This window comes from Leucopleurus acutus (genome assembly GCF_964270905.1).
Source record: "Leucopleurus acutus genome assembly, chromosome: 15".
In the NCBI taxonomy this organism is placed as follows: Eukaryota; Metazoa; Chordata; class Mammalia; order Artiodactyla; family Delphinidae; genus Leucopleurus; species Leucopleurus acutus.
Window position 1 is genome coordinate 81,258,170 of NC_139157.1, and position 22,921 is coordinate 81,281,090.

The window sequence follows — 22,921 nt, forward strand, 5'->3', positions numbered from 1 at the left end:
ATTAACTGATCTTCACGGTTTGGAATGTTTCTTATGGCAAGATTTTATAATGAAGTAAAAATGTAAACTTCTGAATGAAAAGCATTCACATTAGTTAAGGCACATCTGGACACCTCCAGGCATTCATATTTATAACGATATTATTCTATTATTAACTTCAGTAATAAGGAATTTCTAAAACATGGTCTGTCCCTAAGCACAGTCTGCTGGGTGGGCTGGAACAGGCAAAGAGGCAGGGTGTACTCACTGTCACCCTAGAGATTACTCAACAAATATGCCCATGGAATAAACACTAAAGAATTCTAAATTGAAAGAAGTCAACCCTTTGTACACCCCTAATTTTCCAGATCCAACTGACCCAGGCCATCATTTTCTACAACTGCACCTACATTTGAAATGATTCTTGCTTGTCTAACTTCAGCCTACCTTACACTTAATGGATATACCCCAAAGGAAAAAAAAAATTGGAACTTTTTAAGTGGGAAACAAAATAGAAATCTTCAAAACTACTCCTATAACAAAGAGTCCCCACTCACCCCAAATAAACTTGAGAGACCCACAGATGCAATTACAATCAAGCAAGATCAAGAACGCCCTTCCTTTCTCAGGTTAGAAAATAAAGCTTTTAGAAGAGCCTCAATTATAGAAAGACAAAGAAACTGGCTTGATTTAGTTACCCAGTAGATTATACACTCAACCATAACTCTACTATAAACCTGGGAAATTTAACTTTAAACAATTAAACAAATATTCCCTCTCCATCAGTTCAACCAGTTTTTGACAACTTGATAAGGAAGTTTACTTTCTAAAATGATTTTTTAGAGAGTAACTCAAATGTAATACTGTACTACAATATTTTTCCTTTTTCACCAGAGCATTCCTTCTGTCAGGTTAAAGTGTAAAAACTAGAAACAAAGTAGGTAATTTTTAAACACAATCTTTATATTTTTAATACTTAGCAAAAAATCTTGGAACTTCTCTGGTAACTCCAGAGTCACACGTTTTGTTTTCTCCTTGAAACTGAAAAAGGTTGTTTCTCAAAACTAAAATCCAAAATAAAACTATACCAAATAATTTTTGAACTGAGAACTGGACGTGACTTAGAGAAAGCAGACATATTTTCAGTTCTGTCATGATTCTTTTCAGTTTCTTATGAGATTGAGCATGAGGATGTATAATGGTACAATACTCTTAATATAATAAACTTTTTCTCTACAGAAATATATCTTGTCATTATATATCACTTTACAGTATTTCAAAATATTTTCACATATATCGTCTCCTTTGGGATATGAAAGCACAAAATATTAGAAATATACTAGACTAACCAAGCGGTGTAACATCTATTTGCCTGAAATGCAAATTAGTATTTTATCAATAGCCAATACTTAGTATATTCACAGTCCATGGTACAATGATAAAGTCTATATATTCACAAAAATTCAATAAAGTTTCTAGTCATTTGGCCATGCTCCACTGCATTTTGATAACAGCTTCTTAGTTTCTGCAAGCACATGGTAGTTCTTAAAAATACAAAACATCACAGTCAAACCCAGAGGGCTGTTTCATGTCGTAACACACACACCTAAAGACACACCTACAGATCTTATTGTAAAACTATTGAATGTACAGAGCATTCTTAATAGAAAAAAACTCTAGACGTTCATAATTTTTATCTGCAAAAGGAATGCCATCCTCTCACTTGTTTCCACTGAAGAATTCTCTCATAAGTTATTTACAGATTAAGCGTAGGAATCATACTGTTTCACGTGAGTATGCATTTCAAAACAACATGGTAGAAAAAGGCCACTGTTTTAAGTGGAAGCCAGGCAGTTTTCCCTTGAGACTAAATATTCTCAAATTAAACAGTACAATCTAATCAAACCCCTAATTAGGAATACGCTGAAAGTTAAATTATTGAATGAAACATTTTTACTTCTAAGGGTTCTGATACACTATTAGTTTCTAAGTGATTTAGATTATATCCATTTCTTTTAGTATCTGTCCACTTATTAATATTTTAATATCTGGTCACAAAATTTTAACATTATGCACTTAGAAAGTGGTGTGAACACTTTATCAGGTATGCAAAATTGGTAAGGTATTTCAAATGAATCGTATTCCTACAATTCAGCCCAATGTGACAACCTACTCTCATGCGCTAAGCTGTAGAACTGTTTATTGAGCTCGATGGGGCCATTAGAGGGTCCATGTGAAAAAAACAAAGAAATTGAAATGCAAAAGCAGAATGGTTTCCCCAAATCCTAATGCTCACTTCACAAAACAGTAGAAAGCAAAAACTGTCATATTATGAGAAATGATAGTGAAAAAATATTCTATATTTATTGGAATACAATATATAACATGAGCGTTACTAACATTCATATAAAATAAGTCAGATTTGAGCAACAATGCTGTTTCATGTAAACTTCAAGGCAATGTAACCCTTCTAAAGCATACTACTTGTGTGTCTATTTTCTAGAAATCCTCTGCTAAAAATCCTCTGGTCAATAAAGGTAACAGAAGATGACATAATGTGATTTAAAAATAGGACATAGTAAAAATTCTCTGAGGGTTAAAGTGAATAGAACTTCCCTTAAGGGCCTAAGAAACACACAAAAGCCAATTCCTTTCTAAATGAAATGAAGTGAAAAAAAAATTTTTTCTGTGAATTGCTTTCACTATATGTGTACGTATGCTCTGAAGTTCTCACCACAGTGTTTGACTGTTTCCGAATGTGTAATAATTAGTAATAATAGTATAAGCAAGAAAAGTTATTTGCTCTTACCCAATATTAACACATTCAGTGCTTACTAAAACTGGATATATGGGATGTCCAGTCTGTTCTCAATTTCGAGCTTTGACAACTTAGAGATGCAGCAGATTGTATTTTTTCTAACGATATACTGTGGACGAAGCCATACTAATGTCATAGTCTACATAACACTGAGATATTCACGGTTTTAGGGACCACTGCCTTGTTGCCAGTGCCAGATGTGTGCCTTTTGAAAACGAATAATTTCCTTTCTTATTTTTTAATCCTTTAGTCATTTGCATTCAGAAACAAGCACCAAATTTGTACAGAACAGCCACAGAAGGCAAAATTCTCTTCTTGGACTTTTGCATCAAAATTTGTTTTTAAGCACTTAACACAGAAAACCATTTTTATTATTTTAAACAAATTCTTGAACTAATACAGCCGACAGTTCCCTCTACGCCACGTAAATGTCACTGTAGTAGATCATCCGAATGTACACTAGAAATGCGCGTGCCCGCCGACACAAGTGGCCAACGAGGGAGAGAATGGAGAGGGGAAGAGGAAAAACAGCAGGACCGACAAACGGGGAGGGGCAAGGATATCTCCCCAAGAACATCCATCCCACTTACCAGAAACTAAAAATAAGCATGCTGAGGTGCTGTAATGAAAAGACTCCCAATTTCTTCCGAACACATCTGAGAAGACCAAATTCTTTCTCGCAGCTTAAAAACAAGGGAATCCATAAAACGGGCAAAGGGGTGGCAACCTAACGAAATTATCCACTTGATTTTCTTCATGTAGAGCGGAGTCTCTCCAAAGAATTTATTTGCTGTATCGAAGACTACATGGTTATTTCCAGATACACTGAAAATAATTTAAAAGTAATTGTTGTGTACTGGATTCGAAAACTCACGTCCCCCAAGTGTTACAGAATGCATTCATGAATTGGGTCCTGTCTTCAGACTTCTGGTTAAATATTAAATTCACTGTCATCCAAAATCAAAACCAAGTGACAACTGAACGCTTACAACAGAGATCACCAACAGCCGGCTACCCTCCGAAACGTGGCCTCTGCTCCTCACGCACACGGGTCTGTGGGCTTCCTGATAACTCACTGTAGGAGTGCGTCATCGTGGGAACCTGTCTCTCCGGGACTCTCACAGTCCTTGTTACGGTTTTCACGCTCTTCATCTTTTTCAGAGGGAGACGCACTCTCCTTTTTCTCCAGCGCATGCGCAACTGTCTCTTCTGGTTGAGGACTGGAATCGTCGGCATCACCCTCTCTCTCTGGGTCTCCTGACCCGGCAGCCTCGCTGCCGGCCTCTGAGCTGGGCCAGTCTGTCTCCTCCTCCGGCTCCCTAGGTGTCACTTTTTTGTCTTCGGCAGCTTTGCTATTTACACGCCCAGCTGCAGAGGGATTTTTGGAGTCCTTGGGTTTTTTGTGCATAGACGTCTGGCTGTGATGCCCCGAGGTGGGCGGGGCGGGGGTCTTCGGGGCTTTGCTGCCCTCGGGCTGTTCCCTCCTGGGTGGTCCCCAGATAAAATTCTCCGAGGGCGTGTAATGTTTCTGGGCGAAGCGCAGGAGTCTTCTCCTTTCCCTTCTGTCTCTAATTGTGTACACGAAATACTCCAGGGCGCTCTGTTTAATATTGGGGATGGTATTTTCCACAAGAGCCTCATGAAGGATAAATTTTACAAGAGGAGATTTAAAACTTTCATATCCAAGCTCGCCGAGGCTTTTCAGAATACGAGTGATCCTTAAATAGTTGTGCTGAGACCTGGAAGAGGATTGAACACAACGAAGGAGGAAAATTAGGTGGCGGAAAGCAGGGGCATAAAAACCACTGGGAAACTATTTCTGATGGAAGAGTAAGCTGGGAAAACATGCCTTGTAATGACCTGGCTAAAAGTCGTAGCAGACACCGCTAAGAAGAATAAAACAAGATGTGAAACCCCTGTACCTCAGTGTAACGCCAATCTATGTAAAACTCCAATGCATAAAAGAAATTCTCCTTTTTCCTTTAGTTCTTTGCACTTGAAAAACATTTAGATTTTCAATGTATTCCCATGGATGTCGAATGGCTGTTTGTTTGTTAAATACACTGAGGATGACTATCTACTACACAAACGTATCGTACCTGTCACAGGTAAACAGTGCCGAGCATTGGTTACCAGCCGAATGTACGACTTACAGGGTCAGCGGGCCAGCAGAACCCACCATATCAACCAACTCAGAAGGAAAGCAGCAGAAACCGTTCTACCTTGCTGGAACAATTCCGACAAAGGAGGCAGAAGTGACTTATTTAGCAGAGCAAAGAGTATAGGCTTTGGAGGCAGAACCGAATTCACACCCTAGCCGTGCCACCAACAGCTACATGAAATCACGGCACCTCTAAGGCTCAAGTACCCTCATGTTTAACGTGGGGGAAAGGGCCCACACCTCACTGCACTTGTAAGCATCAAATTAGCTGACATATATGCAGAGCATGTGGAACTCAATAAATTTCAGGCACTATTTAACATCAATATAATTATTGGTATTGGTATTATTCAGATTTGGTACTAAGGACTACCTTATGTGTACCTATCCCACCTTAATCACCTCATTCTCTTCCGTCTGTGGCCTCTCTCTCACCTCCTCTTTCCCTATCACAGAATTTTAATTTTTACTTCTAATGGCATTGACTGCAAAGACTCCTCTTTCCCCAGATTGCACTAACATCTTTCTTTTCTTGTCCCAAAACTAAAGCCATTAGCAGATGAAAACTTTCCAAACGTATTTTGTCACGATTCATAATCTTGCCCCCCTACCTCACTCAGCCCAAGAGTTGCTTTATTACAAATACCTGGCTGCATCCTAAGGGAACCTTCAGGTCCATGTATTAATCATGTGTGTCATCACCAGCCCGGGTTAGTTACTCACCCAATATTGCACCACTTATTCCTCACTTCCCCAAACCTGTCTATACCTCAGACACTGAACTTTAGACAAGCATCGCATACACCTGCCTTGGCTTCCACAAGTGCTTGGTATTCACTTAGGAATAACTAGCAACTTATTTGGGAAGCATGGAAGAAGATACTTAATTATTTGAGGGATGGAAGGGCGTGGCTCCATGGCCTTATATTTTAAGAAGAGAGTTAGTTTGGACAAAACTAAACCCTTAATGATGTGGGCTCACCAGACGCTAGAAATGACAAGTCCAGCAGTTTTCATTATCTCCAGCCTCCTGGATGTTTACCAAAATAGTGTTCTCTTACTATTCGATTCTTTGAAGGCCAAAGGGTACAATGTAGCACAGATACATTTCAGTCTTATGAATCTGTATTTTTTAATAGTTAGGAAGTACCAGTCTTTTGAGACAATACAAATTTGAGTGAAGTTAAGACAATGTCTTTATTAGCAAGACTGATCCAATGTAGAGTTTGCATACTCTAAAAACTTGGTGGTAAAAATCCCAACATCTGCTTCATAAGTCTATGAGAAAGAGAGATATGGAAAAGCAGAAGAATGTTTTCCTTTAAAAATCCCAAAGAAGAGTTACACAACACAACAAAATTTACTATATTTGCAAGCAGCTCAGTTTCACATATCCAGTCCAGGATGAATGACCAAGATAAAATTTCTGTGCACACTTATCTGTATCAACACGTTCTCCAATTAAAAAGTTTACATAACAGTAGAAAAGGACAAACACTTGGGTTAAAGAGAATGGAGATCAGGATTATAGAACAAAATTATACAAGAAAGAAATCGGGTGTTTCAGTATGATTTGAAATAAATGTCACAAAGAAATACAAAAAAACACCCCACACTCCTAGAGTTGTGAGTAGACTTTGAGGTCGCGTAGCAGATCAAAGAGAGAAGCTGGGCTTCCAGACAGCGGTAAGGGTAGTAAGAAGGGCTGAAGCTGTCAGGAAGAGCAGGTTAGCGAGGAAAGGACACACAAAAGCCAAGAACCAGGAGACAGAAAGTAAAAGTGAGAGGGGATTCCAGCGTCCAAAATACAGCTCCGTAATCCAAGGTGATTACAAATAAAATTGGAAATCCATATTCATGGTTGGTCTATATGTCTGCACTCTCGTGTTTGAAAACGTTTTACCTCTTTTAGTCATGGTCACTTGTTCACTAAACTTTATTTCACTTGATTTTCATTCAATAGTTTTTATCCGCTAGGCTACGATAAATGTACTGAGTTCCCTGCTTACTGTGAAAAACTCAAGATGTCATACAGCTTAAAACACAAGTAAAAGCTGTAAGCAATACCCACGGAAAGGAAAAATGATGGTGGAAAGGGAGCAGCATGGGGCAGTAGGGGTCAGGTTCCCCTCCCCACACCAAGCTAGGACATCACTCAACGACAGCCTTCGGAAGGGCGGCTTCCAGCTACTAATCTGAGGATCTGACAATAAAACCCCAAGGAGGATTTAGGCAGACAAACCTGTTTTGTTCCTCATTATTCATTCAACAAACATTTACTAAGTATGATTGCTATTCCCCAAAACAAAACCAGGTGGAAATTCTCTAAAACGATAGTCGTGGGTACATGGAAGATGAGATGCTGCCAGATCCTCTTCAAAGGCTGCCTTCTGCCAGCCTTCAGGTCAACAGGCTGCTTGCACACAGCTTTCTGTGACAGTCTGACATAAGTGCTTAGAGACTCTGTCCAGAGATAGCTACCTGCATTGCCTAGGCAGAGGCATATATACTTCTGCTATAAGTGCTCTACAGAAATCAAAGTGAACTTGACTTATGAGTTAACGGGTCTTCTCGTCAAGATCATAATGCTTTATGCCCATTATCCTGGGTGTTTTAGTGCAAGCTACCATTTTAACAGCGTTGATTATAACTAATAAAGTAAATGGAAGGCTTAAACAATATTGTACTCATACTCATTTTACACAAGCAAGATAAAAGTTCTAGGAAAGGACAAAAAATTTAGTTAAGCAATGCAAAAAATTCTGTTTGGGGCAAAGAAAAATTTCTTAGGTTAGTTTTAATTTTTTTTTCTCTTAGTACTTGCCCAGTTCAGCTATTACAATGTGCTAAAAATGTTTAAAGTTGGTTTTATAGTCCAGTGCTCATAAGTCACCCTATAATTAAAAAGAAAAAAAAGCCAGTTTGCATGCAAAGAAAATAATAATAAAAAAAACCCAACTTTGGGCATATGTGTTAATGAAAGTTATAAATATCCAAGCAAAAGAATATAGCAGGGCTTCCCTGGTGGCGCAGTGGTTGGGAGTCCGCCTGCCGATGCAGGGGACACAGGTTCGTGCCCCGGTCCGGGGGGAACCCACATGCCGTGGAGTGGCTGGGCCCGTGAGCCATGGCCGCTGAGCCTGCACGTCCGGAGCCTGTGCTCCGCAAGGGGAGAGGCCACAACAGTGAGAGGCCCGCGTACCACAAAAAAAAAAAAAGAATATAGCAAATCAATTCCAAATAAACTGGTAAAATTTTCTTCCAGGTGTTTGGCTTTATTAACCAAAAATGGGCTTCTGTTTTTGACCTAAATGGCGAAGATTCTAATTTTCCCTCTTTCTGAGTAAAATGTACGAGTACCTGTCAGTCTTATGATTTTTATATGTCATAGGCTTAATTCATGGATTTAATCTAAGAAAGCACTGTGCCTGAGAAGCGTGCTGAGCTAGCAGAATCTCACAACCTAGGGGATGGGTCTGGAAAAGTGTACACAAACAACAACCGCAAAGGTCAAGCAACGTGGGGTAAAGAGGGGGCGAGGCCACACTTGGCTGGGGGCAGCGGAGATGCTTCAGGAAGAAACAGCTCTGAAACCGAGCAGCTGCGTTTCTACCTGGAATGTCATTCTGTTTTGGCTGCTACTTTGTTTTGCTTTAGAATACAGAACAGGAATGAAGTGCATTTCAGACGAGCTTTTTTTTTTTTTTTTTTTTTTTGCGGTACGTGGGCCTCTCACTGTTGTGGCCTCTCCCGTTGCGGAGCACAGGCTCCGGACGCGCAGGCCCAGCGGCCATGGCCCACGGGCCCAGCCGCTCCGCGGCACGCGGGATCCTCCCGGACCGGGGCACGAACCCACGTCCCCTGCATCGGCAGGCGGACTCCCAACCACTGCGCCACCAGGGAAGCCCTCAGACGAGCTTTTGAATGCAAATTCCCGAGCCCATCTGTTGCTTGTTCTACGAGCCACAGAGAATTCCAACCCGGGGAAAACACCACGCCAGCCCGGGGTTGCACTGCGGGGCTTTACTTACTCGTTCAGGTGCTGAAACCTTTCCTGCCAGTTAACAGCCCGAGCGACATTTCCAGTTTTATCTATCAGTTTTATTCCAAAAAATTCCAGCATCATTTTATAAGCCAAGAGGAATCTTCTAATGGCCTCTTTTGTTTTCTTGAATTCCTAATGAAAAAAGAAAAGTCAGCTGGGTGACTCGGACTTATCAGGGCCATCGAATGGCAATAATAATTTGGCTAATCCACACCAAATGAAATGAGCTGGCCTTACCTCAATTTCATACGTAGTTAGTTCTTTAGCGTAAAAGTTCAAGCCTTGTTCTCTCAGGGGGAAAAGCCTACGTTTTAGAAAAATAATATTTTATATTAATGTTGCCTGGGAGACACACATGATGAAACAGGTGCGAGACAGAGCACACGACTGACCATTGGATGTAGGTGTGGCTGTATTCCAGCTTCTCGTAATCTCCTTTCCACTTACTGAGAACTTCTTCAATGTAAACACCTAAAGAGTAAAGATTTAGAACACGAACCAGACGTGTAAAACATTGTTGGAGGCATTTTAAGACTGAATCGCTTAAGCCTTATGTTAAAACTTTAACGACAGCACACAACAACAATGCTTGTGTAAGATGAATACCCTATGCCATATACTCTGCTATGTAATAAGTCTAATTCTAAAAACAAATTTATGGCACCTCAGATCGGAGAAAGCACTACTGGACAGTTACTCTAAAGCAGAGGCTGGCAACCTATGGCCTGCCATCTGTTTTATAAATAAAGCTTTATTGGAACACAGCCAGGCACATCCATTCACGTATTTTCTATCATAACAGGGGAGTTGAGTAGTTGCAACAGAGATTGCGTGGCTGCAAAGCTGAGGATATTTACTCTCTGGCTCTGTACAGAGAAAGTTGGCCAACCCCTGCCCTGGAGGGCCATAGAGTTCTTGAAATACTAGAGCAAATAAAAATGAAATGTATGCCAGGCAAAAAGAAAGGAAGGAGACAAAGATGGGAAGAAGAGAAAGGAGAGAAGCAGGGAAAAGGAGGAAATGGAGGAGAGAAAAGGGAAAGGAAATGGTGGTGAGCGCCTCCTAGCGGCGGGGGCCGGGATTACACAGGGTGTAGCCAGCCCGCTGAATCCACCCAGCACTGTCTCAAACCAGCGTCACCAGCCCCGCTTTACCACTGAGGACATGGTGTGATTTGCTCAGTCACACATTAACAAAACCAGGAGTAGAACACAGGTCTTTCTGGTTCTGAAACGTAAGCCCTCTTCTTCACCACGTCCAGTTCTTCTCCTATAGGAACTTATCACGGCAAAATCCTCTGCTTCCCAAATCTGTCTAGTCACAACTAACTGTGCGGCCACTTAGTCAATTTTATAGGAAAAGACACAACAACCTAATATCTTTCTAAACGTAACTCATCTCCTTCTCGTTTCCTCCAGAGATCACCAGTTTGTACTAGAGGTCCACACTCAGGGTTTTTGGTAAAAGGCTGTTTTTTAATCATCAGCATGTTGAAGCCATTTGCCTCCATAATTTCCCATTTGTTTCCCCTTCCATCTATCCCTCCTCCTACTTAATAAGTAACATACATCATTGCAGCCTTATGCTTACTGACAAGCGTGGTGTGTGTGTCTGTGTGTGTGTGTGTGTGTGTGTGTGCGCGTGTTCACACATAGTGGGAAGGAAAGTGAGAGTTGATGTAATTTATATAATAAACTAGAATAACATTTTATGTGACCTTAGCTAAAACTTCTGACCTCCACCAGTCTTACAAGACTTCCAAATAACTTTTGTGATAAAGATTACAAAAAATGAATGCATTGCTTTAAGTTATCGCTCTAAATTACCACCTCAAAAATAAATTCACTGTTAGAAACATAAAAATAATTGAGTTAAATATGTCATTATCTCTATGTTCAATGTTTTTAATATTTTGAAGGCATTCCTTTGGGAAAAATTTTTTAAATTCACATCAGAATCAGATTACCTATCTATCATTGCATTTCTTCAAAAGGTTTTCTTACTCCACGTCCTAAAAAACTAACTAATTTAATTAATACTATTTCAACTAGTAAATAAAGCAGTACCTTTCTACCGTTAGTCAATACAACAGGGCATTTTTATCCAGAGGGCTCCTTCCAAAACAGGGCAGACTTCTGGGACACGAGAAATCAACTAAAGATAAGGGGATCTGGCCATTGCAGCAATGTTCTTACATCCTCATTTCCAACTGGTGCGTCTGCCAGTGCACAAATATAGGGAATTCCTTAGATATTCTTCAGCCAGTTAGCTCATCAAAGAATGCAAGGTCCTGCCACTCGGAGAGCTTTGCAATCCATGACCCTCGTCCCCTGACTCACGCTGCTGGGGATTTGGCTGGGTTTCCACTGAGAGTGAAGAGCAGCGGCCAGGGCCATCTGGTCATCTCACAGAGATAAGGGCTCTACGGACGGGGAGCAGCCAGCTTTCTGGTTTGACCTGGATAAAATGAGGACGCCCACCGCGAACCACGGCCTGGTGCCTGGGTGAGTCATGCGTATCACCACGGAGACTGCACCCTCTCACTAAAGGTCTAGGAAAGATCCTGGGAGGGCAACTGTAGAGTGTGGAGGAGGGCCAGTATATCTGACAGAGCTGCGTGGAGATCTACAGTGTGTGCAGTTCCCTCCCTGGGATGCTGGAACGCTGAACTGGGGCTGCTCTAGCTCCTTGACCTTGAATCTGAAAATCGACAGGAAAGATTATTCTAATAGAAAAACCACCACCTTTCAATTATGTTCCAAAGATTTTCCGGGTTTGGCACAGTGAAAAGAACACCGAACTCGGGAGCCCAGATCCAAGTCTATGATCAAGTCTATGATCAAGTCGGTCATCAAGACCCAGCAACTTCATCTTTAAAATGAGGAAACTGAATTTGATCTCCCTTATGGGTCCTTAATAATCTAATATTCTATGGTTCTCAAAATCTCTTTTCCTCTCACAAAAATGGCCCCCACTACCTTTCAGATAGTAGTCGCCACTGTAAACAGGTGGTGGGAAGGATGGCTAATCCTCAAGTTACTCCCCCAGAACCTGCTGAGCAGATGCTCACAGCTCAAGGGTCTAGGACTCTGGGGACACAGTGGACAGCAGGGCAGAGGAAAGCCAGTCAATGAACAGTGAATGCACTGATTATGGAATGAACAAAGAATGACTAGCGGTACTACTATTTAAAGTTTGCTTTTTACCAAGGGAGCGGATTACTCACCATCAGGCTTAAATGGAATCTTATTCTTATAAAAACGAAGGTTGCTCAAGTCATTTTGATATCGGATATCTTTGAAGTTCTGCTAAAGGAAAAAATAAGTCAATCTCCAGCATATGGACATACAAAAAAAGGCACAGGGGCTTCCCTGGTGGCGCAGTGGTTGAGAGTCCGCCTGCCGATGCAGGGGACGGGGGTTCGTGCCCCGGTCCGGGAAGATCCCACATGCTGCGGAGCGGCTGGGTCCGTGAGCCATGGCCGCTGGGCCTGCGCATCTGGAGCCTGTGCTCCGCAACGGGAGAGGCCACAACAGTGAGAGGCCCGCGTATCGCAAAAAAAAAAAGGTACCAGGACCTTCCTTGCACATTTGCTCACTGGCACCACAAAGTAACAAAAACAGAAGGGAAATATTTTACATTTTAGAAAAAAAAAATTCTATAGTCTTACTGGGTACTGGTGTCGGTATTTGTACAAATCCCTCGCAGCATAAAAACTTCTCTTTGGTTTGGCAGATACTTCAGTGGAATCAGCCTCCTAAAATAAAAAGTGAAATTCCATTTACGTGTTGAAGCAAGATAATTTCACCAAGAAGTTTCCAGAACAAACTTAAAATAATGAACATCCATAAAGAAAGCCTGAAAAGTGTCAAGATGTCCAGATAAATGAAGGATATTATAAATGTCCTCTTAAAAATGTTTACAAGCAACATTTGTTGGCATTCTCATTTCCTGAGTGGAAGCCAATAACATTTGTCCTAAGGTGTTTCACTAAATAAAAAACTTTATTATTCGCCAAAAGCCTACAGAGGCCAAATGTTATGGATCGGTATCCAGTAGAAACCTTAAAACCTTAGAATTCTTAAAATGAATTCGAGACCTATATTTTACCAGAGGTTACACAAGTGATTCTTTGACCAAACTTATTTTAGAATACTTTACATAACACTAAAAAAAAAAGTGTTAAGATAATAAATCAATTCCTCAAAGAAAACTGTCATTAATTTTCCAATGTTTAGCTGTACTTGGAAGTCAAGTAATATTAATGCAAGGAAAGGGGGCTTTTGACACAAACTAAATAGCTTTCTAAATTCCACCCTTTAGAGCACCATAACAAGCACACAAAGGTATGAATAACCTTCCATTAATTCAGTGATAATACAATGTGATTAAAGCTAGAAAATTTCAAATATATACACACAAAGCAATAAAAGCTCTCAATTGGAATGCACTTCACATTACATTGTAGTAACTTATATGTGGTAGTTTACTCACACTATTTAAATCCTAAACCAAACTCCCAGCCCCATGACATAATTTTGAAAATATAAGATACAGGTCAATCTAATCAGTTCGCATTCTCTAACTCCATGTATCAATACTATTATAACGTGCAGGAACGTGCTTTGGGTCCAGTGTCACGCAGAAGGGCAACAAGACTGGTGACAATGATGAAACAGATGACAAAGTTTAGGTCTGAATATTCATTAAGAGCTTTGCCCCTACCCTTTTCTCCTCAGTCCCCACCCCCATCTGTGCTGACAGACTGGCATCCTCTAGGCAGTTTTCACACGTTTCTGAAGTGGCATGATTCTCACTATTACTACAAGTACAGAGATACTTACCAAACTCGCTGGTGTTTAACACTGGCTACTCTGTCACGTTACATAAGCGAGGCAAAGCTTACGTTCCGGTCCTTGCCACACGTTTCAAAATAGCTCTGCCTAGCAGGTTTCTGAATCTATTTAGCCTGAGCTACAACCCCATGACTCATCATCCGACATGTGTATAGAAAGCACTTTTCCATGTACAAAGCACATATATTATTTCCTTTGATTCTTATAACACACCTGGCAGGCGGTTAGGAGTGCTTCCATCTTAGAAACAAGGTAACGCTGGCTCGGAGAATTTCACCAACACCCAGAGGCCAGCGACAGCGGGAGAATGAGAACCCCAGGCTCTGGGCTCCAAGTCTAACTAATTAGGTCTGAATCAGTTTCAGCTCCACCAAATGCGAAGGATCATTATAGAAACCGTGGTGTCATTTCAACAGCCCCAAACTGGGAGTCAGGATACTTGGGCTGAGTCTTCACTCTGCTGCTGCTTTGTGAAGCTTTTAACTGAATCCTAGTTTGATCATCTTTGAAATGAGGAGAATGACTCACACCCTGCCTATTTCCCAGGATTATCACGGGAACGCCCACCTCCTCCATCCTCTAAATGTGCCAACCTGCAGGCAGTGTCCCTGCTCCCCCCCCCCACTTCCCGCTCCTTTGGTCTCTCTATCCCACCCCCTTTCACCTGCTCAGCCACCGATTTTGTTCCTTAACATATTATTCCTAGTTCCTGTGTCACCAAAATGTCCCTGTCTTTTTTTTTTTTTTGGTTTTATTTGTGGTACGCACGCCTCTCACTGCTGTGGCCTCTCCCATTGCGGAGCACAGGCTCCGGACGCGCAGGCTCAGCGGCCATGGCTCACGGGCCCAGCCGCTCCGCGGCACGTGGGATCTTCCCGGACCGGGGCACAAACCCGTGTCCCCTGCATCGGCAGGCAGACCCTCAACCACTGCGCCACCAGGGAAGCCCTGTCCCTGTCTTCTGGGTCATTTCCTTCAGCAAACATGCTGTAGTATCTCTCATCTTAAAACAAACATACAGGGCTTCCCTGGTGGCGCAGTGGTTGGGGGTCCGCCTGCCGATGCAAGGGGCGCGGGTTCGTGCCCTGGTCCAGGAGGATCCCGCATGCCACGGAGTGGCTGGGTCCGTGGGCTGTGGCCGCTGGGGCTGTGCGTCCGCGGCCTGTGCTCCGCGGCGGGAGGGGCCGCAGCGGTGAGGGGCCCGCGTACAGCAAAAAAACAAACAAACAAAAAACCTACACGAATTGGAACTGACCCAAACCCCATCTGAATGACAGATCCATAGCTCTGCTCCCTTTTACAGTAAAGCCTCACCGGAGAGTTGCCCAGAGTCCCCTTCCATCTCCTCTTCTCCCATTTACCACCCCAACCAGGCTTCCATCCACAACCAAACGACTCTTGTGAATGTCACCTAACAAATTTCCATCTCACCAAGCATCCTTCTTGGTGCTCAACTCAGGCAACCTCCCAGCAGCATGGGGCCAGCTAAGCCCTGTCCTTCCTGAAACACTGTCACCTGCCACTGCTGCCCTGGTTTCCGTCCCATCTCATCGGTCGCCCCTGGTCAGCCTCATCTCTGGTTCCCCCTCCTCACGTGCTCTCAGTGGAGGAGTGCCCAGGGCTTGACCACATTTCTCATGCTCCTTGACGACCCCGTATCTTCCCAGGATTTTCAATACCTCCACTCGTACATGCTGATGACTCCAGTCCTGGACTGAGGCTCCACTCGTAATTACCTACTCACCAGCTCCACTTGGATGTCTCATAAGATATTAAACCCAAGAGCATTCTTGACCTAACCTCAGATGCCGCTTTCCCCCTAGACTTCCCCATCTCAGTGAATGGCACTGTCGTTTGTCAGCTATTCAGTTGGACTAGGAATACAGCAATGGAGCTGGTAAGAAGTAGTCGGTCTGGGATAGACTTTAAAGGTAGCTCCAGTAGTTCTTGCAAATGACTGTGGGGTGTAGGGAACAGAAGAGGTGGACAGTCAAAAGCAGCATTAAAAAGTAGAAGTTACATCAAAAAACAAACAAACAAACAAAAAGTAGAAGTTACATGGTGATACAGAGAAGAAAAATTAATCATTCAAGGGGAAAAGGAAGGGTTGGCGCCATTTACCATTTACTGGGGTTGCAATTAACTGATAGAAACATTAATTATAAAACTGTTTTATATAGATGGACCCGGTGAGTGGGACTGAATCTGAGCGGGTGTTTTTTGACATCCCAAACTTCTTCAGAAGGTTTCTTCATTTGGAGACAAGTGGGAGAGAAAAACACTGGAATACAGTGTCTCATACTTCCCTGAGGTTGAGCTCCCAAGGCAAGATGACCCAGCAGCAAGGGGCAGAGTTACATTCACGACTCCAGCACGTCCGAAGTTCTGATGCTGGTGACAGGCATACTTGGGTTTGCACCTCTCTCTCCCTGGATGATCTTGGGCAGGCTTCTACTAAGCCTCAGTTTTCTCTAAAGTGGGGACTCAAAACAGGAACTCCCACCGCACCCCACCCCTAAAACTGCAGTTGATGGAAATGACCTGGATAGCACAGAGCTTGCACTAAGACTGTTTCCTCCTGACCCAAAAAGAAATGAACGTCAAGATGTAGAAGGCAGCCTTTCTATAAAATATACCGCTGATTCCTCTCCTCAACCCAAGAGCCCATGGTTACATCAGATTTGGGGCTCCACTTCCCACCCTCATCCCCCCATGGCTGATGGGAAGGAGGGCCTGACCCGGGACCACCAGCCTGTCAGAGCTCCGCCAGGCACACTTCTTCAGAGGCTTGGCCACGCAGCTCCTCCTTCTGAAGTTTTCTGGATTATTTTCAGTCCATCAGAGGTTAAAAGGGATATTTATCTCGTTACTAACCCCTCCTCCGAATTGTAGTGGGCAAATGACTTCAGCACAGCTGGATCAACAAGTCTTCTGGGTGAAACAGGAATTTTGAAGCGTGCCCTGAACTCCTGGGTTGGAAGGCCTGACTTGGAATAGGAACCCTGGTGTTTTAACGTTGGATGGGGACTCCCGCCGTAGGGAGACAGCTCTCTGCTCCATCGTAGTCCCACCTCATTCCGGGTTGTTTTTTTTTTTTTTTTTTTTTAACCAATAACACGCACTAGATGGGTTTTCACAATCCTCTGTTCTGAGGCAGGTTCCTCCCACCCCGCCTTCCATCACCCGTCTGCGGAGGCAGAGAAGACACCCCTCCAAGTTGGGTTCTGCCCGGAGGGACCGCCTCGTCGCGCCCGCGCTCAGGCCCCAGGCCGGCAGCGGACGGCTCCGGGCGACCGCCGCGCGCAGGCCTGGGTCCCGGGGCAGCGGGACGGCGGGGGGAGGACGAGGCGCCCTGCTCAGCCCCCGCCCAGGCCCCGCGCGCGGGGAGTCGCCCGGGGCCGCCCCCTTCCCGGCAACGTCCCCCCCATCCCGGCCCGAGGCCCCCCCGGCCGCGTACCTGCTCGGCGCCCGCCGCCTCGGCGTCCCGTTCGGGCGCGGGGCTGGCGCGGGGCCGGCCGCCGGCTCGCTCCGGGGGCTCCGGGGGCTCCGGGGGCTGCGCGGGCTCCCGCCCCGGGCCCTCGCCGCCGCCCGGCCCCGGTTCCTCGGGCTCGGGCTCCGAGTCCGTCTGCCAGGTGGAGTCGCAGTCCTCCACGGTGGTGGGCTCGCGCACGCCGACCCCGCCGAGCAGGTTGCCCATCGGAGAGACGGGCGCGGGCGGGAGCGGGGCTCCGGACTCCGGCTGCGGCGGCGCTAGGGCCCGGGCAGGGCCGCGGCCAGGGCGCTGGGCGGCACTTCGGCGCCCAGCCCGCTCTGCCTGCGCGCGGCGAGCGGCGGGCGCAGGGCGGGGAGGAGCCCGCGGCCCCGGGACCGCCGCCCGCGCCCGAGCCCGCCCATCGCTCCCGCCTCCCCGGCCCCGCGCGCCGCGCCCGCCGCTCTGCCCCCCGGAAGGCCCGCCTCCCTCGGCCTCGGACGTGCCCGGGGGGCGGATCGGGGTCCGAGGGGGCGTCGCCGTCTGCGGGCGAGTCCCGTCCACATCCTCTCCCTCTCTCCCGGCTGGTCCGGGAGGAAGACGGATTGGCCGCGGTAGAAGACAAAGCTGGTGGTGACCGGGCAGCACATCAATAGAAGCCCCGAGCTACCGAGACTGCATCTGGGCAGCCACCCAGAGTCCCCGCGGACCACAGAGTCAAAGCTGTCTGCTACCTCATCCAAAGAGCAAAAGCAGCAATAACCATCAGACTTTCACCTGCATCCGTGGATGGTTTCACTAACACCCACTCCGCGTCTGTGCTCGGAGGAAAAACTCAGAATCCTCGGCCCCTTGGTCTATTCTGTAAATGGAAGGACAGCCGGGGAAAACGTGTTTTAGAAGTACCTAAAGGTGAAACAGCACGATGGAACAAGTGACTCCTGTAAACTTTGCATTGTGGCCTCCGGCTACAGGAGGCCACGCCTGCACGTGCGCAGCCCGGCGGGTGCTCAGCTCACATCTACAGACTGTGGGCTGAGTAGACAGGTTCGACGTACACGTCTAAAGCTTCTTTCTAAATGTTTCGTGGTGAAATAGGAGACCACAACAGGGACGATGGGCTGTTTCTAGGGCGAGGATAGGTGAACAGGATGCCCATTCCACGGGTAAATCAGGACTTCCCGTCTTCAAGCACTATGGCTGTGGCTCTGCCCCTAATCAGTTTCTGGCCTTGGACAGGTCACACAGCTACTTTAAACCTAAATTTCCTATCAAATAGGACCCGATTTTCTCTTCCACGTCCCTTGCAGCCCTGACTTACTATGATCCACGAATGATCTAAAACTAATAAGTAACAGACACACAAATAGACCTGACACACAAAAAAGACTTGTTGGTCATAACGGCTTAGTGAAGAAAACATGGGGCAGGAGTAGGCCACACGAATCTAGCTGGTCCGATCTGGGAGTTTGGAGTCATCATCCCATGGCAGTGGACCAGAACACGTTGCAGAAGTAAATGCTGTCCGTCTAGCCGTAAGCATCCCAGAAAAGAAAGTCTAGTGATAGTTGCTGTGCCCTTGTGCTCCTGGTCTGGCTGTGTGTAGATTACAATTGGCCTCATGTTCTTTGCTCACCTCCCCTTGAGAGGTACAGTCTAACTCCCTACCCTTTGAATCAAGGCTGACCACAGGGGCTTGCTTTGGAAATCAGACTGCGGAGGATTTTCCAGAATATCTGGAATTTGCAAGGTAAAGCCTATAAGGAATCTTGCCTCTTCTCCTGAGGTCTCAGGAACGTACTATTGTGTAGCCCTGAGCTGCCATATAAGAAGTTCCACTCCCCAGAGACTGCGGGAAAGGCCGCTGTGTCTGTCTTTTGGTCGCCAGTCCCAGCGAGGTCCTGCCTTCCAGCATCCCCTTCCAGCATCCTGCTGGGTTTTATTGGATACTCCAGACCAGCCCATCTGCCCGCTGAATACCTCTCAGTGACCTCCACTGTTGCCATACGGAACAAAAGAGCCACCCAGCAGAGCCCTGCTCAATTTCCTGACCCTCAAAATACTGAAAACAATAAAATGGCTACTGTTTTAAGTCACTAAATTGTGCAGTAGTTACACAAACGATGGCACAATGAAAAATGTCTGTGAAAGCCTATATGTATTTGTATGTATAACTGCTGCAATTGAATCTTTACCTTTTCCACCACCTTTTGGCAAATGTATCCGTTTTTATAGGGCAATAGGATTTTGTGCCAAGTTGTGCAATATGTTTTCTAAAGAATATAATTTTACATGAAGTATTACCAAAAACCTTAAGTAGTGATTTTTAAAAGTAAGTTTGGAGCAATAATTAATCACGCTGTGTCCAATCTATGTTAAGAAAGTTAATCCTGGAGGTCTCTCATCTCCAGGTTCTGTATAGGAGTTACCCTACCGGAAAACCTAAATTTCTTCATTATCCCTACATTTGAGAGCATTTAACATTCCCTCATTGACACTAAAGAAGTATGTCTTTGCTTCAAATAAAAAATCCAACACTTAGGGCCATGCACATATTAATTTATCAATACATATTAACTCTAATCATTATTCACCAGTATATCTTCAAAGAATATTGAACTCAGCAATTAAATAGATATACATGGAACGAGGAGAAACTACTATCATAATGTCCTATTACAAAGTATAACTTCTGACTCCCTGTACCCAGAATCTACCCTAAGCTCTCCAGATACTATAGCCATGCTCCAGTGTAACTGTTTCAACTTTGTCATGGTTTCAACCATGTCCTTGAAGGGTAAGGCCATGGTCAGGAGGACATGGTACTTCAGGAACTAAACTTTTTTGGCTAGAATCCAAGATACATGTGACATAAATTTTTTTATAGTGAATTGTGTTTTAGGGACTTTAAGAAAGAAGGTTTATTGTTATAGAATTTCCTTTGAGAGCCTTTCATATAAAAGGAAAAGGTAGATCAAAGGCCATTTCATCCAACCTCAGGAGTTAACTTCTCAGTAGCTCCCGGGAATTTTAGACCCATGGAGAAAGAAAGAAAAAAAAAGTTATAAAAAAAAAATCACCCTCTTTTATCAAAAGCAGCTCTATTTCCATTACTTCCGAGGGGACACTTTTTGTTTTATCATTTTGTATTAAGAGGAAAAGTGCAGGGAGTAGATAAATGACATCCTCAACAGAAGTAGGGAGTCGGAGCTGCCCTGGCGGTGTCCATCACGTGTTCTCTGCAGCCCTTTCCAGGTCACTGGAGTATTTGGCTAAAACCCCAAGTATGAACGTACCATATTCAAGGAACCTAAGAAGCAAATGATTCTAAGATGCATCTTATTCCAGAGATATTTAAATGTGGAAAACTGTACGTTCTACAATTCATGCAATATGGCGGTTTGCTACAAGAGAGGTTTAACATTTTTAAAGGACTCATTTATTTCTAAGAAATAGTTTACAATTCGGAGGCCAACTCTCGATTCATATCCAATACTGAGTATTTTCACCGATTAAAGCCCTTTTTTCCCAATCGCATGAAAATTATTGACAAAGCAAAGGTAAAATGCTCGTAGAATTTATGAGTGTTGAATTAGTGGATAATAAGATATCAGTGGAGGTTAGCTGAAATTAATGTGATAAGAATTTGGTAATAAATCATCATTTGCATAACGAAACAAATAAATTCAGCCTGTAGACTAAAATTAGAGCCATGTTTAAAAAGTAATAACATTTGTTCAATAACAATGTTTGGAGTCCTTAGTTGAACAATTCAGCAGCATTTAGACCCATATGCTGGATTTTGACTTAAGATGCTGTGCTGAAAATAGAAACTGAAAAGATCTTTTCTAGCCATACTTTAAGCAAAACATTCAGAATTTTTAAAGAAAATTAGTATAAAAGCTATTAAATATAGGAATTTTGATGTCAATCAAAAAAGGAAAAGAAATGTTGCCTATCACCTCCAAAATTATTACTTATTTTCCATGAATAAAAATAGATATGTATCCCCACATTCCCTTTTTCCAATTATTACCATTAAGTATTTGTTATTATTTTATACAATTCTTTAAGTTGTGTGGCCCTTTAAATTTATCTGATCACTTAAAAGCATTTCAGTAACTGAATAAGAAGTGGATATGTAAACACATTCTGGACTTTTCCCCAGCTCAGAAGGGTGCTTGTTATTAAATTTACAGCCAAGGAATATGTGATTCTTGTGCATTCCTCCAGTCCTCCTCGGAGTTTCTGCCCTTCTCATTTACAGTTACTCTTAACCTTGTGAAAAGACTCCCCGAGGCATGTTGTAGGAATGGATCTCTTCCAGGCTTCTCAGAGCACAGGCGCCCCTATGAGGACACATCAGAAGCAGCAGACATGCTGTCACTGAGCCCAGGGACATGCCAGAGAGGATGCAGAGAGACCCAAAGGCAAGCATTCGCAGCTCTAGCCCAGGACTTAATGGCGCCTCAATATAGCAGAGGAAACGAGTCTTGCTTCTGCCCAAAGACAAGTATAGGCTGGCTAAGCCTCAATCAACCCCGGACTCTGGTCTGGCCTTCCATGAGATGGCTGTGCCGTTTGGGAGGTTAAAGCGTCATTTCTCATAGACTGTCAGCAACTCCATTGGGAGAGAACTTGGGCCTGGGTGTTGGTGACAAGGCACACTCCATCCAGATGGCCATCTCTTCACAGAGAGGCACCGTCCTATTTGGCAACAACTGTTTCTTCCAGGCTTCAGAGCTCACAACCACCTTTAGATGAATGCCAAGGGATAGCTTTGTCTCAGTTTGAAACTTTGTTTTCTGATGGCTAATCATCTATTCTACCCCGTTTCCGAGATAGCTCTAATCATCCCCATTTCTTGATATTCGTGCCCTTGCAAAGTCCCTTCCCACACTGGATGAGGACTGACCCTGGGTGGGCAATAAAATATGGCGGACAGGATAGCACGTGACTCCTGAGGCTAGGTCACAAGAGGCATTGGGGCTTCCACCTTGATCCAGATCGCTTGCTCTGGGGGAAGCCAGCCGCCATGTCCTAAGGATGCTCAAGCAGCCCTATGGAGAGACCCACGAGGAGAGGAACAGAGACCCAGCCAACAGGCAGCACAGACGTGTCACCATGTGAGTGAGCCCCTTGGACATGGGTCGTCCAGCCCAGCCATGCCTTCAGATTCCTGCAGCTCCAGCTGGGCGCTGACAATGACCACTTGAAAGCTGTGGCCAGATGCCAGCTGAGGCTTCCCTCCAACAATGAGAATGATCCAGCCTAGCTCTTCCCAAATTCTTGGCAAAACAGAAACCGTGAGAAAAACCATGAGTGATTATTGTTTTAAGTCACTACATCTTGGGGTGATTTATTACAAATCCCTGGGGTAACTGGAGCACCATCACCGAGTCAACACCAGTCCCCAGCTTCATTTATGCCACAAACTTTTACTGAGCATCTACTATATGCCAGGCCCTGGGCTAGGCTAGGATACACTGGATGCTCTCAATCCCTTGGGAGTACAGATGAGTAAATACAAATGGCCACAGAAGATCTTATAACAAAATCCTAAGAGAGTCCAAAAAAGGGGGTGATTTTCTTT

General features: G+C 44.3%; 1 protein-coding gene across 1 annotated transcript; it reads right to left on the reverse strand.

Annotated features, from left to right (window-relative positions):
• Positions 1-2,432: 2,432 nt before the first annotated feature.
• On the reverse strand, positions 2,433-17,556 carry OGFRL1 (opioid growth factor receptor like 1; the record flags this gene model as incomplete). Its single annotated transcript, XM_082855398.1, has 7 exons — positions 2,433-4,536; positions 8,990-9,135; positions 9,241-9,307; positions 9,396-9,474; positions 12,230-12,308; positions 12,674-12,760; positions 17,317-17,556. 7 exons carry the CDS (start codon positions 17,554-17,556, stop codon positions 3,870-3,872), a joined length of 1,365 nt encoding a protein of 454 aa, XP_082711524.1. The 3' UTR covers positions 2,433-3,869.
• Positions 17,557-22,921: the final 5,365 nt, after the last annotated feature.